The sequence below is a fragment of the Gigantopelta aegis genome, chromosome 4 (genome assembly GCF_016097555.1).
Source record: "Gigantopelta aegis isolate Gae_Host chromosome 4, Gae_host_genome, whole genome shotgun sequence".
NCBI classification, from domain to species: Eukaryota; Metazoa; Mollusca; class Gastropoda; order Neomphalida; family Peltospiridae; genus Gigantopelta; species Gigantopelta aegis.
In genome coordinates this window covers 40469807-40489479 of record NC_054702.1, presented here as the reverse complement: position 1 = coordinate 40489479, position 19673 = coordinate 40469807, and the positions used below count along the sequence as shown (strand labels likewise).

Below are 19673 nucleotides of genomic sequence, written 5' to 3'. Positions count from 1 at the left end.
ACAAAGAAACCTAAGAATCGTATTCTGCAAGAAGAAGCAAAGATGTTCCCACCGTTTGGTTAAAACATTTATTTGTTTAATGGAAAGGAGTATTTTCCTAATGACACTTGAGCAGTTTAACCTTTAGACTACTGGATTAATTTTTAACAAAAACCACGTTGAGTGGGTACAAGTTTATAATTTTTACTCACATATATTCACTTAAATGTTTGATAAATACATGAAATAAAGTTCATATATGAATTGGTAAGTATTATTTTCGTGTCTTTTTTTGTATTTTTTATTATTTTAGATCGGCTAATGGTGATTAAAATTAGGCAAAAAATCGAAAAAGTTGCATTTACTTACGGGCATTTGTGGCCAGCTGTCCAGTATTTATGTCCATTATTCCCGATAACAGTGGTTTTCTGACCAGAATTTTTTTTAAAACCCGAACTACGATTCATATTGCAATATTTGGTAATTTTCGTTGTTGGTAAAACGATCAAATTTATTATCAAATTAGCTGTTACAATCAGCTATCGATCCCTGAAAATTACCGCGACGTGCCGCCATTGTTGTCAAGCGAAAATACTTGCCGAAAACCTGCAGTAGTCAGAAGGTTAACTACATGTATGGGCAATTGGTGTGTAGACTAGCATATGATTAGAGAGAGCGAGGGAGGGGAGGAGGGACGGACGGACGGACGGACGGAGGGAGGGAGAGGGAGAGAGAGAGGGAGAGAGGGAGAGAGAGAGAGAGTGTGTGAGTGTGAGTGTGTGTGTGAGTGAGTGAGTGAGTGAGTGAGTGAGTGAGTGAGTGAGTGAGTGAGTGAGTGAGTGAGTGAGTGAGTGTGTGTGTGTGTGTGTGTGTGTGTGTGTGTGTGTGTGTGTGTGTGTGTGTGTGTGTGTGTGTGTGTGTGTGTGTGTGTGTGTGTGTGTGTGTGTGCTGGACCTTTAAAAGTTTCAGAATCGTGGTCGTTGGAGTGGAATTTTAGCCTAGACCATTCCCCTTGAAAGAATGAGCAACAGTATGAAAGGAGTCTGCTATCATACCATTTATATGTAGAAATGGGCCATAGCTTTAAAAAAAAAAGAAATGTATAACATACAGTAAAACATCCACAGTTCGGTTTTAAGGAGTATTTTGTTTTTAGAGGTTTTGTTCTATACTTACATTTAAAAATTGACAGTGAAAAAACATCTAGTTTTGAGTGAATTCTTGTTTAAAGAAGGTCCGATTTTGAAGGGATTTACTGTATTAAAAAAAGAAAAGAAAAGTAAACCTGACTCATAACACTAGTACAACATTTAACGTGTGGGACACTGCAGTTCTGCCCTTAATGTTGATTGTAAACTTGAATTACTAACTTCACTAACATCCAAGTATTCACCATTGACAATTTAGTGAAGGTTTTAGATGCAGTTGTTTGAAGTGGGTGACTCACTGGGTTTTCTAATAGGTCACTATAGCTGTGTATAATCTCAGCACAGCTGCTGTGACTTAACATTTAGGAAGTAACATTGTTGAAGATATTTCATTGCATGTATTATTACTAAGGGGTAACAATTAATGCAAATTTCCGTTATCACAGGGTGGGGGGGGGGGGGGGGTCTCGTAGCTTATAATAATTACTACTACTAGTCCCCATACCAAAAAATCAATTAAAAAAAATCAATTTTCATCAAGTGCAACAAATATGAGTGTATTCATACATGTATGTATTTACAGATAATGTAATTGTGTATTATTTGAAGTAAGCAATATTTTATTTTATTTAGTTTTCTTACACACCTGTTAGTCAGAACATCATTTGTTATTATTTTTGATAACACATACTTGTTTACACATGTACATATTTTAACAATTTCAAGACAGACAACTGGCTGCTCCTAGGTGATGACCAGATCAGCAATGCCATACATCCAATGAAAAAACGGCATGATCGAAATCGATTACAAGTGCAAGGGCTGTAAATAACTTTTAACGGAAAAAGATGTTAAAATTTGCTTAAAACCTGTTTTTTTGAGAATATGTAAGAAATAGAATAATACATTTGTATCCTTTAGATACTATTTATTTTAAAACAACTCGTAAAATAAATGGTGTCTAACGGCCACTCATGTATTATTCTCTATGTAGCAATTCAGTACTCTTTTATTCTTTTTTTTTTTAATTGACCAAAGTCCATTAAATCTTCTCTTTTTTTTTTTTTTTTTTTAATGTATCAACCATCGACATAAATTAGTATTCAAGTTAACTCTCTAGAAAGTTGCTTATTATATTGGTCAGTGTGTGCTGTTGGATTATGTTGAAAAAAATGAGGTACTTATAACAAAGGTGGCTGTTAAATCGAGGTGGTCATAAATGGATGTTTAATTATTGATTGATCACATGGGGGAAAATGCAGACTTCCTTCCAAAAAAGGTTAATCACGAAAAACTCTGTCATATAATCACAGTGTTCGAGATTAAATGTTTTGGCCAGTATCCCAGTTGGATACTAACATTTCAAAATCTGGTATCCCACCTGAGAATTTAGTATTATATGGCATCCCGGTGGGATACTGGGTTCTTGAAGTCTGGTATCCAAAATTAAATTCTGGTATCCCCGGGATATCGGGATACCGTTAATCTCGAACACTGAATCATGTGTAAATAATCATATAGTGAGTCCCTGTTTTTTACAGGTTTAATTACCTTGAGTTGGAATTTGTAAATTTCAACTTTTAATTTATAATTATGTCTTCGGGGCACAATATTTCATGTAAACCATAATGTAATTGTGTATTATTTAAAGTAACCAATATATTATTTAATTTAGACATCACATGTCAATTAAAAAAAATGTTGTAGACTCATTTTAATGCATAGCACATTAGTAATGAAATTGAAAAGTACATTATCATTGTAAAATCAGTTTGTTTCAAAAACACTGTTGACCACTGTAGTACATGCTCCTAGTGAAAATGACTTCGGTTTTAGATATCTCATCGGTTAAACATATAATTCATGTTACCAAGTAAACTGTCACCTATAGTTCATCCCATCCTCCTACAAAAAGGCTTTTTGTGAATAATTACAGTTTGGTTTGACTTAAGAAGAAAAGTAAAAGTGTTTTGGAAATGACAATGTTTTACTATTTTCACATGCAATATAGAAAACAATAGGTTCAGAAATAAATAGCTTGTAGTAAATTCAGTAATATGAAATAAGGCATTCGCTGTGGGAAGGACTACAGCTACAAATCATGTTCACTAATTTTTAGGTACCTAAAATTTTTAAATGTTTGTTCCCTGGTTTTCATTTCATGGTAGTTTACTCGAACTTATTTTAAAAAAAATGTTGTTCCTTTTATTCATGTGTTAATTTTTATCTTATTTTACAATTCTAGTATCACTGGCTAACATCCACTCGATCAAGCCCTTCAAGAGTGAAATAGTCAAGGAGCAGCAGGGTCTGTCTAGAACCACAATTCCCAAGTCGATTCTCGAGATGCACCAAGCATGTGATCGGCCTCCACCACTAGAAAAACTCGATCAGTACAGGTAAAATATTCGCCAGCTACCAATCCTGGTTGGACTGCTTGTATTCTCTTGCACTTGCCAAGCGCAGGCAATCCCTTCTCCCACGTTACCGTGAATTACTTCCTGGCAGAAAGCCTGCCAATAGTGGTTTGCCCATTAAATTTAGACATATATATGGTTGTAACAAGTTACACAAGTAAATGGTTTACCTATAATACACTACTCGACTTTCGCTAGGAATATACCAAAGATATGTCTTGATAAACAATGTGTGCATATCTTTCATTGGCGCAACGTGATAAGTGAGACTGCGGTTTGGGTGCTCCATATGTCACCACATTACAACTTTTTGGATTTTTATTTTATTTATTTAAAAATTATTATTCCTAGTCCCTTGTGTACAATTAAACAACCCATGCCATGGGTAAAAATGGGTTGTGTACATAAAAGTAATAAAGCAACACAATATAATTTAGGGTACTAGCTCTTTCTCTCTCTCTCTCTCTCTCTCTCTCTCTCTCTCTCTCTCTCTCTCTCTCTCTCTCTCTCTCTCTCTCTCTCATACACATCGCTCTGTCAATCAATCTCTCTCGTATACACACGCACGCACGCACACACAAAATACACACGTTTCATCCTTCTTTTCCATTCTATGAATGACATGCATAAATATTTAAAATACACAAAGAAAATACATGTACATTGTTTTCTAATTTCCCCTAAATCTAAAAAAAAATTTTTTTTTCATTAAAGTGGATAATGAAGTGTAGTACTTTGTTAGTGGTAAAACAAAAACACTAATAAAAAGAATATTACCTTCAATTACATGGCTGCTGTACATAAATTCATAGTGTGTATCACGGAAGTGTCATATTTTTAGTGTGACGGTATCCTCATAAAATAGCTAAAGTCAAACACATCCATTTATTTTACAATATTTTATTTATCAGATTTGGATTCTCCAGACATTTTTACATTAAAAACAATCTTAATATATAAGGAATAACATGATTTGATTTTTTCACTCCATGTCCACTTTAGCGTGGAATTGCCCATTATTATATTTTTTATTTCCATGAGACTTAATTCGGCCATTTCCGGCAAACCGAAAATATACCACACTATTATAAATTCAGAAATCTTGCGCATTCACGTTAGCCATGAGAACGAAATGTAATATGCTATATTTTTGTTTTCATATATTTATTAGTCATTTACAGTGTATGGGGTATATATAACTTTGTTTTGATTTATGCACGTGTGAGTCTGTGACATGTAAGTACGCAAGTACTAGCCTTTGTTTAATGTGACATGTAGGTCTATGTACTCAAATGCCTAACTTAAGTTTTGTTTCTTGGTTTCTTGAATATACTGCTTCTTTCGCTTTTCGTTAATTTTGGTGACGGGGAAAAACGGTACATCTTGCATTCACTGTCGATTTTGTGGTTTAAAAAAACGGTGGTTCACGGGTTTTTTCTTGGAATAAACGTTCAAAGTGGGGGGGGGGGGGGGTGCATTATACACCAGTGCACATAATACACGGGGAAAATACGGTACTTAATTCGGGCATGATTGTTTTGGGCACAACGTTTATCGCCTCGACGTTGTTCTGGGTTGAGCTTTTTTCTGTCATTAGACCAATGAGGGAATTCTCACATTCTTTCATACATTAATACATACAATTTGAAACAATTAATAACATTTATGGATTCAACATTAATTAATAAATAATATAAACAGTTATTTTATTAATTTGAAATGAAAAACAAATTGAAACAATCTATTTTGTTTTATAAGCATTGCCGAGTGTAGTGCAAAATTGAGATTGATACAGTTATGAATGTTATTTTTATAAAGCCACATATCATTTGGACCAATCCAAACAAAAGAGTATTTACAAATTGGAATTATTTGTAATTTGATTGAGGAAAGGTAACATTAAATTAAAATAAAGTGTATGCAGTATTAAACATCCAACCAAATGATTGTTTTTAAGTGAACCATTGAGTAGCTTTCAGGCTTTCTGCTAGAAAATAGTTTGTTAATACAGACCTGTCAACCCTTCCAATTTACGCAGGAGCCTCCCGGAATCCGGACCTTTCTCACGATCTCCCGAGCAAGCAATAAATATCCCGAGAAATCAAAACATTTTTAAAGCATTTTTTTTTTCACCATGGGTTTTGTGATGTACATAAAGGGAAATAATTCTCATGGAAAATCACAAAAATATGCGAAAATTACCGTTTACGAATTAGGAATTGTGGGATAAAACCATGTGATCAATGATTTAACCACCAGTCTAGACCCCATTAGAAGTGTGAAAATGGCAGCGAACTGATCAGCAGAAGAACAAATGTCTTTATTAGCTGTAAAGTCTACTGTCTGCAGCCTTGTTTTAAACAGAATTTTTCCAGTGACATTCTGAAATGTGCTAAAAGTGCAACAAATGTCTACATGATGAGCACAAGGGTTTACCACTTGGCTGACTGTTTTTCTCTTTATTAGAATGTGAAATTATAATATTTGTTCAATAAACCAAATCATCTGCTTTTTTTTTTTTTTTTACCAAATCTCGTCCTTTTTCAATACAAATCTCCTGCTTTTTTATGAATAAAGGTTTGACAGGTCTGTGGATACGTAATAAAAACAAAACAGATCCTAAGTGCCTCTACTAGGAGGTTATGGATTCTTCTGAAATTGAACACTGCATTTCATATACAGTCAGACCTCGTTACAACTTACAACGACCACATTCGTCCCTGGGTCACTTTGTCGTGATATCGAAATTGTCGTTATATTGTAATTGCCGTTACAAATTAAAACATTTTTTAATGACACCACTAGAGCACATTGATTTTTTAATCATCGGCTATTGGGTATCAATAGTAGCAAGGGATATTTTATATGCACCGTTCCACAGACAGGATAGCACATACCACATCATTTAATATACCAGTTGTGGTGCACTGGCTGGAATGAAAAATATCCCAATGGGCCCCACGACAAGGATGGATCACAGACCATTATTAAATATTAAGTATGTTACTATTAATCATGGGGCATTTACTGTCAATCCAATCGATTGGTACCTACTTCATTTACAAAATGTCATAAAACTAGTAGACTTGATTGTTCAAAGTTTATCCTTTAATTGAATGAGACTAAAGAGTTATTTTCAAAAGCAATACACATCTACAGATTTAGCCGACATCGGTAACTTGGACATCATGTGATACTGTCGGCTGGCGTCAAAATCAAGGAAACGGCTGTGTGTACTACCAACATGCTACGGCATTTGTGATTATATAATGTCGTTGTAAAGAGGTGTTTTGAGATGTCGGATGCACGTTTGTTCCTAACTTGCTTTGTCGGTGTCAGAATTCCAGTGTAATGAACAGAATAACATTGATGTATGTTCATTCCCAACAATTTGTGATCAGATGATGTAAATGTTGTTGTAACGAGGTCTGACAATACTTTGACAAATTTTAAACAGCAGTTCTCTTTCTATCATCTTTCTAAAGATTAAAAATGTACACATTAATTTATATGATTTTAGGGGATGCAGTTTTACCGTTAGTACTCTCTGACAGAAAACCTGGCTTTAATAGTAATGTATAATTATACAAAAAACATTAGCTGATGTACTGGTGTCTGGTGTACTGGTGTTAGTTACAGGCAAAATAGAGCTTGCTGACCAGCTTCATGACCGTACAATTTTGTTTTCTCTTGTAGGGAAGATGGCAAAGACAGCATGGCATTTTACACCGATCCGGAATTCTTTCTTAACCTCTGGTGCCTTGAAATGGGCAAAGAGATCCAGGAGAAAAAGTCGGAATTGGTGAAAAAGCGCAAAGACAAAAGGGTACATAATGTTGTTAATGGAGAAACTGTTTATATGATAGAACTTGTTTCACTTTAAAACTGTTTGATTGTCCTTTTTGTAATGTGTGATTTTTAAGATTTACCAATTCTTTTGACAGAGTTATGGCTCTTAAACTTAGGAGATACGAACATTTGTTTTCCCAGATATTTTTTTCACAATGCCGTGAGATATTGAGTTGAAATTTTGTGTATACATGTACCTTTATTATGTTCTGTTACAGTTCAAATTTGACTTTCATGGCAATTTATGCATTTTTTTCAGAGAATTATGGCCCTTGAATTTTGAAGATAAGAAATTTGTTTAGGCCCTATAGGGGACATAGATTGTTTTAGCAGTACTCTCAGAATGCTTGTTTAATTCATTATTTAAAATTATTCTAGCTGCCTTGATACATTAAATATTTTCAAACTACCTAAATAGATGGAAAAAAAAGAACAAAAAGAAAAGGTATTACTTTTCCAATAGTGGTGATGGAATCAATTTGTGCATTTTGCTCAATGTTAAAGTTTTACATGTAGCTGCATTTCCCACAAGGTGTAAGTCCTACATCAATGAAACTTGGTTTATTATTCTATGAATGTTCATCTCAATGCATTTTTTGTTTTGACCTTCTGACTGAGCACTGGATTGATTTTTGACAAAAACCATGTTGAATGAGTACATGTTTTTAAAATTTACTTAAATATTTATAAATAATATAATATATTGTTCATATGTGAAAGGGTTATTTTTCTTATTTTAATGATTAAATTACGCCCAAAAAATTATAAACTGTCATTTATTTCGGGACATTGTTCCGAATCACTGTGTTTTACTGACCACAGTTTTGGAAACGAACTGTAATTCATATCCCACTATTTCCTAATTTTCGATATTGGTAAAACGGTCAAATTTATTTTCAAATTAGCTGTTAAATCACCTATCAATTCCTCAAAATGACCTTGACCTTTAATCCCAATATTTCCTAATTTTCGTTGGTAAAATGGTCAAATGTATTATCGAATTAGCTGTTACAATTACCTATCAATTCCTAAAAACGACCTTGACTTTATGCCAGTGTATACAAGTGAAAATACTGAAAAACCACCTTTTCAAGTAAAAATTTCAAGGCATTTAACCCACCCCACACACCCAATTTTTTAAAAATAAATTGGCCATTTTTAGTCTCGATCAAAGCTATTTCCTGTTTTATTCTTCCCAGTCAGTCATGTGCAAAATGGCGGGAAATATGAATTAATAAATGCACTGTATGCAGTGTACAGAGTGTTAACTTGTGTGACGTCAGACGAGATATCTCACTTGTAGTATCGAGAAGATTAAAAAATGAAAAACAAATTCATTTTAATTTTTTTAATTGAATTTATTTTTATTTTACATCCATTGGGATGAACATTTATGGATGCCACTAACAGCGACACCAAATATGTTTATAGTAGGCGAGATATTTAATTCTGCATAATTCTTGAGCTGGAATTAAATATTACAGTACTACCTGAAAACTGTTCCTCTCGTGAAATACCTACTTGCACTTGACATGACCCTGCTATTACATTTTTTTCCCAAGGTAATTTTCATCTCTTATTTAAATTTTTAATTTTTTTTGTAGAAACCCCATCCCACTGCAGGCAGACAGATTCGACAGCCGAAAACTGCCACTAAGGACAAATGGGAAAAGATGAAAGTTGGCATAGAGTTTGTCGACACTCCCGATGAAGCAAAGATGAAACAGCAGAAACACCAGGAAGAAGGCAAGCACTTCTCGAACACTGACGGCAGACAGTCGAACCGACCCGAGACGCTGCCTGTCGAGAACTCACAGCACGGCCAGGCCCACGTGGACAGGGCTAGCATGACCAACCATTATCCGAATCACGTACAACCAGCAACAAACCGGTCTTCCAATAACCAGATGAACGGGCCGTACCCGCGAGAGAACTCTATACCCGATCACGTTCACAGTGAACAGATCGAACACATTGATCAGACTGGGTATCACCATTCTGTGGGGAAAGTGGGCAGTCCCCAGAACAGGCCGTCGCAACCTCCGCCAGCCCCACCTCCAGGAATGCGGCAGAGCCCCGTCCGGCAGAGCCTGCCGCCACCTCCGCCGCCGCCACCAGAAGTTGTAGACCTGCCGCCTAATCCTGTGGCAGCCTACGTGCAGCCACGAAATAATCAAATATTTAACAATGTGGACGTAATGGGCTCTCCGAATCGTGGGCGCGGCTCTCAGAGAAATTCACCAGCACGCCAGCCATCATATTCTTCGAGTCCACAGAGAGTATCCGAGAACAGCGAGCTGCCTCCACCCCCACCTTCTCCGACTTCGAATCACACCCCAGACACCCCAGGGAGCCACGACTCTATGCCCCCTCCTCCATCCCCGCCCCCACCTTTCGACCATCAAATGAACTACAAGGCACCATCTCCCCCGCCACCTCCACCACCTCCCCCTCCAATGCTAAATGGCTCACTACTTAATCCTTCTGATTCCACGTCTATATCATCAGGAGGAAGTACATTGACATCAAACTCCACCGTCGAAGCTGCCAAGCCTAAAGCTGTGGATGAAAGAAATGAACTGTTAGCAGAGATTAGAAAAGGAGATTGTAAGTAGCAAGAACTGAATGTTTGTACAGGGTCTCAGCTGTTATTTGCTTAATTGCTAAATGTAAATGTAAATTGAATTTGGCAAATATATTTTCTTATTATTTGTCAAACAAACAGCCAGTTCAAAAGTGGCATGTCTTTTTGCAGATGTCCCACCATTTGGATTGCCGCATGCACACTCTCAGAATTCATTCGGCCACCTGGGATGGCCACCTGTACCCAGCATAATGTTTGCCATTGGAAACACATTAATTTACTGTACTGTTTTTTCATCACATTGCAGGAGAAATTGTTTAGTTGCCTGAGGTGTACTGATTAAATTTCTTTAAAGAAACTTAAAATTTTATTATAGATCGTTTGGCCTATTGAAACTTTTATTTGGCTAAATATTTTTCTACCAGATTCACTAAATTGCTAATAATTAGTTTTGTCCAGCTTTAGCCCTGTGTATACAAAAATGTGTCTTGTAAATTGTGTATTCCTTGAATGCAAGTCTCTCTCTATTAGTATTAGGTGTTTTTTTTACACAGGAAATATTGAAACCAATTTATACATTGGACAGAAATGAAGATGAATTGTGTCAAGTTAAAATTGAAATTATTGACAAAAACACTTTCAGTGGAGACTGGTTTGGGATATATTTATGTACCGGTACTCATGTTTATCTTGCCTACTAATCACCAGCTCATAGTTAATTTACCGGGTTTTGTTTTGATTGCATGATGTACTGCACTGAAAAACAGAAGATATGCAAATATTAATTTAGTTTTGTTTACTTTAAATTATTCAGTTTTAAGCCCATTAGTTTTTGTGTCTTTGGAAATTATTAATGTCTTATGCACATTTTTCCATTCTAATTACTCCTTTTAATTTTTATAATGCAAATATACACTATGTAATATACTGATGTCCAAAAGAAACTATATCAAGAAAAATTTATTTCATTTCCTTTATAATTAGGATAATGGAAATAAAACGGTGGTTAAAATATCTTTCTGCTTTTATGGAATGAGATTTTGTCTACTACATGCCAAAGCACCACTCTAATGAATATATATGTTTTAAACAATGCAACATATTTTGGGGAGGGGGGGGTTTCTGTAGTCTCTCGGGGTATTGGTATAGTTTCTTTTGGACATCAGTATATTTGCATTTCTTTTTTACAGTATGGGCCAAATTTATGAAGCCTGTTTTTCTCAAATGCAGGTGTTTAAGAATAGTAAATAAATGTATTTATCCTATAACTTGCCCATGATATCCATGTCATAAACCCATGTGATAATTTTAGTGTATTAACCCGGTTAATAATGGTATGCAAATTTGCAAGGTCTCTAGGTAATGTGTTGCTGTGGATGGGTCATTTGCTTACAAGCCAATAAGACCTGTGTACCCGAGCGCAATGTTTTCAAAATGCGTGATGTCAAATTAATTTGTGCTAATCGTGATGACGTCATATTACCGATGGCGGAGACTTTAGTACTGTGATTTACTGAACATAGAATTAAAATGTTATTTTAGAAGAATTAACAGAATTTGCTACTTGTGTTTTTTAATATGTAAAATATCAACCTTATCTAGTTAATCGGTATTTGTCTCGGCAGAGCCTCGAGAAATACCGATTAACATAGACTCGATTGATATTTTCCATGTTAAAAAATACTCATGACGAATCCTCTATGTAGTTACACATTCTAAGTCTAAAATGGGATTTGTAAATTCGGCCCTATATATTATTTTAACCAATGTATTTGATCTTTTCTGTGTTTTTTTGTTTTTTGCAGGGAATAAAAAATTACGCCGAGTAGAAAACCGGAAAGAGGAACAGAAGCGCACACCTGCAGGCAGGATAGACGTGCAAGCGATGATGGACAGAGCGATAGAGTTGCGGCGCAAAGTTATAGAGGAGAGTGATGACGACAGTGGTGATAACGACTCGGACAATGACTGGGATACCGACTGATGTCTTTATAATAAAATATAGTATTGTGATTATTTCAAGTATTCCAGGGACGGCGGTCTGTTCATCCAGCACTAACGAAATACAGCTAGCTTGCAGACTGGATGAAAATGAGAGAGAGAGAGAGAGAGAGAAAAACACACACACATCAAGAGGCTGATAATTTATCTTTCTGCATTTTTATCTGCATGTCTGGCTAAGAATTTCCTCATCTGAATACACCCTTTAATTATTTAGTTATTTTGTGATAGGGTAATCGAAGAAAATGGTTTTGTGAAATAATTAGTTTTTATATTGACATTAAGAGCTCCTTTTTTTTATCTTTTTTTTGTTTTTTTTATTGCTTTTTTTAAATTATTGTATATTGGGCATTACAGATTGTGTACCAAGTTAAGCAGTTCAGTTACCGTGTTTTAGTAATCAAATGAATTTTGTTGACCAGAGACCAATTGTGTAGCCGAGTGTGAATGAAGTGATGTGCTGTATGTGTTGGCATAAGCATAGTATGACATGTTGCACAGCAGCATTTTCTCATAATATTTGGTTACATACAGCTTTTTATTTTTGTCTATGGTGCGTAGGGATTTTGTAGATCTGTTCAGTATATTAGTCACAAATACTGACAAACATGGTCAGTGATGGGGAGTTCATATTTTATTCATACATTATATAATCTCATTATTTGGGGTTTTTTAATTATTAATTGTGAGAAAAAAAACCCATATCATATTCTATACCAGTTCACTGTATTTAATTTCTATATTTAAGTAATACATGCTTTGGAATGGGGAGAAAAGTAGTGGGGTAATTGCGTGAAAATTAGGAGAGGTCTACCCTCCAACCCCCCACCCCCCCCCCCCCCCCCCCCCCCCCTCAAAAAAAAAGAAGAAGAAACCAGTCTTGAAAAATCAATCAAAAGGAAATTACATTTGCTACATGGCTAAGAGTACTTGCATCATGTTACGGTTTACATCCACCAGTTGCATTTTTGTTTCAAAAGAGCAGACGGTAAATCGAAGGCTATGTTCTATATTGTCTTTGTCTTTGTGTGAAAAAAATACATATTAAGAGATTCCTTGCTGCTAGTTGGAAAAAACGAGTTGAATTTTAAAGTGCAAGACCCATGGACTGCATTTACTGTGTCTAATGTGTAGTCGATTATTCACGTGCTAGTATGTCATTACTTTAAAAAGGTTTTAAAAAGTGAATCTATTTATAATGTCAAGTTATTTATAAGCTAGTTTTGCATTGCATATGAAAGGTATTAATAAGGAGTTTGTACTTCATTCTTCTTACTGACGATGATTAAAAAAATGTGCTCCAGTGGTGTCGTTAAACAAAACAAACTAAACTTCTTGCCGACGATGCAGACATACTAAATTAGAAGAAAAATTAAAACACATTATTTTGCACACTATCGGGTAAGTGTCTTTTATTTATATGCAGATGTACTAAAAGGAGAAAATAATTTAATTATTTATTTAAGAAACTAACTCTAGTGCCTAGGAATCATTAATAATTTTACAAACAAAATCTGAAGATAAATGAAAAATATTTACTTGTGCAAAATAACAGGAGCGTAGCCAGAAATGTTTTTAGCATTACAAGTGCCGCTTTATTGGGGAGACTTAATTACTACCAATTCCCGGATTTGTTTTGCGTTATGCACGTGCGTAATGGGCGCTATGCCTTTGAAATAATGTATTTAATTTTTTTTTTTTTATTACCACCGTTGGACTAAATACAGTGATATAAAAATCAAAAGTCTTAAGTAGTAGTTTTGTTGGAAAGGAGACTTACGTTTTATTTCAAGAGTATAATTGTTAACAAAAATTTTTACAGAACACTTTGGTGGCATTGGTGCAAGTACGTCTGCTTCTATTAGGCCTATCGTGCTGGTTATTTTTATATTTTAAACTGGGCTCACAACATCAAAAGCGTGGATCAAAAGGTTCAGAAAATTTATGATACAGTTCTCTTTCATCGGAGGTTCTTGGCCGATTTGAAAATAATAATTGAACAAACGTTTTATGGATTTAGGAGAGAATCTCATTTAATTGGATGGATGCATCTTTAGAATAAGCTATCACACCTTTTAAGCCTTGCCTCTAGGCTTAAAAGAACGAGGGCTACACATTATTAACTCCTGGTAGCCACATGGAGATTGTGTTGGATGTTTTATCTTAAGATAATTATAATGTTTAAAGTTTTATGTATATTACAATCACACCAGATATTTTAATGTTGATAGTATGAAAGAGTATAGATGTTCATGTGCATATGAGTGTGCAGATTTGAGTTGATAATTGGTGCGAGTTTGTGGCAGATAAACGTGAGCTCATGGATGATAGTTTGATGCAGATAAAATTTGATATGAGAGAGTGAGTTTGAGGCAGAAGAAATTCACGTATGTATGTACGTACATATGTATGTGTCTGTGTCTGTCTGTGAGTTGTGTGGGTGTTTAGAGAAACTTGTGAGTTTGAAGTGGATGAACCTTCATGTGAGTTTATTGATGTGAATTCGAGTCAAATTAGATCACTTTTTTTAATATGGGTATGAGTTTCAACAGACTGATGCAGTAGTTCTATATACATAAAAATATACATTATGAGATGTAATTCGTCTTGAAATTTTAGTCTTTGAAGTTTTGTGTGTGGGGGTGGTTTTGTGGGTTTTTTAAATGAAATAAATACAAGTAACTTTTTTTCTTCCTTTAAAAATTGTAGAATGTCATTAATGCTCGGGTTATACACATCCAAGACTCCCCCATGAAATTCGCTGCCCTTATTATGATTCAGTCAACAACCAGTGATGAAAGTTTTATTCATTTGTCAGTACATACTGAGCTGCCACAACGTGTGTGATCAAATATTTGATTCATTCCAATAATGCTTCCACAATTCAATCTGAGTTTGATCAGATATTTTAGTACCGGTATAAACGTTCCAATAAATCTGGTAAAGCCATCAGGGACATACATTTTAGGTTTCGGTAGATACATGTAGTTTAATTTATTGAATTGTGTGACATTAACATACTGTTACAACAGTCAAGCCCTCGAGGTTTATAATGATTGTGTTCTTAAAGGGACAGACCCTAGTTTTTTAACACTAAGACATATTTTTCACCTAGACCCTAGTGTCAACCCGTAATAATGGATACTAAGTTTGGTTAATTTACAAACCTGTAACAAATTTGGATACAACAGAGTGAAACAAGAATCTGTGATGTTGAAATACTCTTAAAAATAGACTAAAACGTGACTCCATAATCGTTACTTCTCTGACGCACGTGCGGTTTTAAAGATATGAAAAATACAAAATAGAAACACCAGGATGACCAGATGCACTTCGGTCGTACGGAAATGGATAATCTAAACAATAAAATAAAAATAATGTTTGATTTCAGTGATCATAAACGGTTCTAACTGGAAAATATGCCTTAATGTTTACAAACTAGGGTCTGTCCCTTTAATTAAAGCTTGATTTCACAAGTAAGTTTGTGATGCTGTGGAATGATAGACCACTCATCTTTTTTAATTGTTTATAATTCAAAACTTGGTGATCTGTACTTTGCTGTTGGACTGTTCATTAACCTGTGTACTTTGTACTTAGAAAATCTTTTGTTCTTGTGTTAAGGGACAAGTCTGTTTCAGTGATATTTGATATTATCAGCCGTTTTCTCTTTCATCTGCATCCATTACAAGCAGATTTTAAGGAACCCCATCTTAAAGGTTTTGTTGTCTCAGTTCATTGGTTACTCGGTAACGGATTAATTTAAAATGAACAGTTTTACAGTTGCTGTCTGATACACAATTTGCTCCCACCTCGAACTAGGTCAAATTACCAAAATATGATTTATGGTATATGGCAATTTTTTTTTTAACAAATTCAGTTTGTCTCCAGGGGCATTAAAATAGAGACTTATACAAATGTGGGATTTACTTTTTTTGGACAGTTGTTTTATATAATAATTTTATGTCTTTCACAAGCAACGTTTTGACGTTGTGCTATTTTGGCAAATGATCTCTTAAACCCTAATTGTCGATAAAAAAAGAATCGGTAATATATCAAGAGTTCATTTCCAAAAGACGATATCTCCATTTACGTCATTTTGAGAAAAAATTTCAACATGGACATTTTTACAAAAACTTTTGTCATATTTCTGACACTTGGGGACACTTTCTAAGTGAATAATAGTCTTCGACCTGTTCTACTCACATGGTTTTTATTCGCAGTAGCTTTCTTTGCAAATCACATAGGATGTGTTTGTGTGTGGGTGTGTGAAAATGTTTATATGGCATGAGTGCAATAATTATGTTGATTTTATTATTTTTTTTCTCCCCTTTTTTTCATCCTTTTTTCTTTAACTACGAGTTGTAAGAATGCATTTCTTCTTCATTAATACTTTGTTGATATATAGCTGATTATTTATATACCATAGTTAGATTCTAACCCCCTGTACAGTTGTTTATGTTCATATTTTATTCATTTCCTAGTTCACTTGTATTGTCTACTGTTACATTGTGTACCGGTACATCACTTATCTGTATGTGTACATTACTTGCCAAATACTAAGTTAGGTAGGTATTTGCCATATTATTCATAATGGTACCATGACCACACTGTTAATGTACCAATTACAACATCTTTTATTCACGTAAACAACATAACGTATAAAATAAGTAAATTAAATATGATAATTTACTGTTGATTTCCTAGTTTTGCCATTATAATAAAAAAAAAATATTTTGGTCATAAACTTGATGTTTTATGTTTACCCGGTAAATTATGTTAACTGCATTCAGTTTGGACACAAGAAAAGTGTAAAAATCAAGATATATTCTTGTAATGTTATATCATTGTTCCTTTCAACATTAAGCATGCAGAACACAGTTCATACATGAAATCATGTAGGCAATATGCTATGAAGTGGAATTAATATATAAAATACCTTTTGACATTAAAGAAAAACAAGAAAATAAAATAACTTTAATACTTTTGTAACAATATTATATATGTACAATAATTTGGTTTGAATTATAGTTTTCTTTTGTCTTTAGCAAAATCCATAGTAAGGGATGGTATTATTTTCTGTATTTTATCTTAAGTCTGGTTTTGTCTCACCATGACAAAGTAAGAAGGCAAGATAGACATTACTTTTCCAATGGCTATGGTGTCAACTTTTGAATTTAGCTCCAACATTAAGTTTTCACAAATTTGTCACAAACTGAAAGTCCTAAATCAATCAAACTTGGCTTATTGTTACATCTATATATGTTCATCACAATGAATTAAAAAAAAAAAAATGTAAAATATTTTATTAGTTTGATATATGTTTTATTTTAAAGAATTAGATAAGCATGAATATTACATTACAAATGACAGTATTTCTTTACTCACCGAATGCTCATTGTTAAGTGTTTGTGTTTGGTTCGGTTTATTACAAACTGTACGTCCTAGATCTGTTGAACCTCATTTTTAGTTGTACTTACAGATGTTCTTCTCAAAGCAAAATAAAAATAAATAAAATTAAAAATATATTAAATAATTTTTCTCTTTTTTTTATTTTTATTTGTTTTATTATTATTATTACTGTGGGTTTTTTTTCGATAGCACAGGTGCCACAGGATTGATTATGAATTTTACATCCCAATTTTCTTTTATAATTACCCCCCCCCCCCCCCCCCCCCCCCCCCCCCCCCCCCCCCCCCCCCCACCCCCCCCCCCCCCCCCCCCCCCCCCCCCCCCCCCAAAAAAAAGAGGATTTTAAAAAAAATAAAAAATTGTGTGAACATGCATTGAGATGAACATCTGTTTTAACTTTGGTTACGTCGCTAACATTCGCTAGACTAATTTTTAAGCTACACAGTAAACCAAATTAACACTTCAGGAACCAATCAAATAGTTTGTGAACGTTAGCGAAACGTTTGCTGGCTGAACTTTGGGCAGATACATTTAATTTTTTTTTAATTTGCCATCTTTATTCCAATTAATCAGATGCATTTTATCATGTGCCTTCCAAATGTATTTGCGGGTGACTTTTTTTTAACAGTAAAATGAACATCATGTGCACCAAAATAGAAAATATTTAAAACTTTGTTGAGGTCAGTTAGCTGATTAATTGTGTGAACAATATATACATTGTGCTATTTTGGATATATAACCAGCTTTCAGTTATTTATGTGTCCCTTTTTGTTCAAAAGTATAGCTACAGTCGCTAGTTATTAGTAGTCTAAATGGCCAGTCACCATGACATTCTGTGTTAATTCTTTACAACAGAAATATTAGTATTCGTAAACATGAAATAACACAGTGAGCATATTGGTCCACTAACCTTTGATGTATCATCATGTATATCTGTAAATTGTGCATAATATTCATACATGCATGCACTTCCAACTATCACAACTAGATTTGTACATACGTATACACACATGTATTAATAGGATACGCTTTTTGACAAACTTAAACTAATACTTACTGATATATAAATACAGTAGATAGTGAATCATTCAGAAATCCCAAGTTGTGTGGTTTTGCTGCACACAATTAACTTGGGATATTGCTGGAGAATGACGTGAACTTGTCACCTGTTCAAAATACAGACCCTCGGGTTATTTCACGGAACTGATCGTTTCCGTTTACTGTGTCAGTAAAATCACGGAACCGAAATTTCGTTTCCCATGATTATTATATCGAATACGACTATTCAACAAAAATAATACAGTGAAACCCCTCTAAACCGAACACCCTTGGGACCAAGTAAAATGTCCGGTTTTAAGAGGTATCCAGTTTAGAAAGGTTAATTTCTGTACTGAGTTTTAAAAAAGGACCGTGAAAAACGTCCGGTTTTGGGGGAATTCCGTTTTACAGAGGGTACGGTTTTGAGAGGTTTCACTGTATGTATTATTTTTTAAAAAGAGTTTCTGATGAGTTCCCAAGGCACGGAACTGAAGAAGTCGTTCACATGAAATTTGAAATTCTATGGCCTGAATATATTTGGGTCATGTCATTTGCTATATAAATAAAACAGTATAGTCGATGACATTTACCAATATATTTTTATCACAAGTAACTACATATACAAATAATAATCCGTTGAATTGTCCTGTGGTACAAAATTACAAATTGTGTCATTAAACATGTAAACAACATACAGGTACATGTAGCTGGTCTTATGTGGCAAAGAGGTGGGTTCCCCCCCCCCCCCCCCCCCCCCCCCCCCCCCCCCCCAATTTTCCAAATGTTCGAAAATGACATCCATTGTATTTGACAGAAAGAGGCTGTTGCTGACATTTTAAAAGCTATCTGTATGGGGTGTTATATACATGTATTTGGTTTTATGTGAACGGTCAAACACGTTTCAGATCTGAGAAGGCCACCATGCTGTTACATGTTGTAACACGTACATTTGCAATCAATTCTTATTAGGGAAGATAGATCTGTATTGAAGGCAGTTTGTGAGCTGCTAGATTTCCTATGAACAGTATTGAAAAAGTGTGTGTGGGGGATGCAAACACAGATAAAGGTTGGTTTGGGATTGATCCCCGTCAGTGGGCCCATTAGGCTATTTCTCGTTCCATCTAGTGTACCACAACTGGTATATCGAGGGCCATGGTATGTGCTATCCTGTCTGTGGGATGGTGCATATAAAAGATCCCTTGCTGCTAATAGAAAATTGTAACGGGTTTCCACTCTAACATTGTCAAA

General features: G+C 34.7%; 1 protein-coding gene across 1 annotated transcript in view; it reads left to right on the top strand.

The window, feature by feature from the left end:
- Nucleotides 1-15246, top strand: part of LOC121370549 (wiskott-Aldrich syndrome protein family member 2-like) — a 43254-nt gene extending 28008 nt beyond the window's left edge. The window contains exons 3-6 of the mRNA XM_041495855.1: nt 3373-3526; nt 7241-7370; nt 8998-10000; nt 11783-15246. Coding sequence (XP_041351789.1) covers nt 3373-3526; nt 7241-7370; nt 8998-10000; nt 11783-11961 — 1466 coding nt within the window. The 3' untranslated portion in view covers nt 11962-15246. The remainder of the gene's footprint in view (nt 1-3372; nt 3527-7240; nt 7371-8997; nt 10001-11782) is intronic.
- The last annotated feature ends 4427 nt before the right edge of the window (nt 15247-19673 follow it).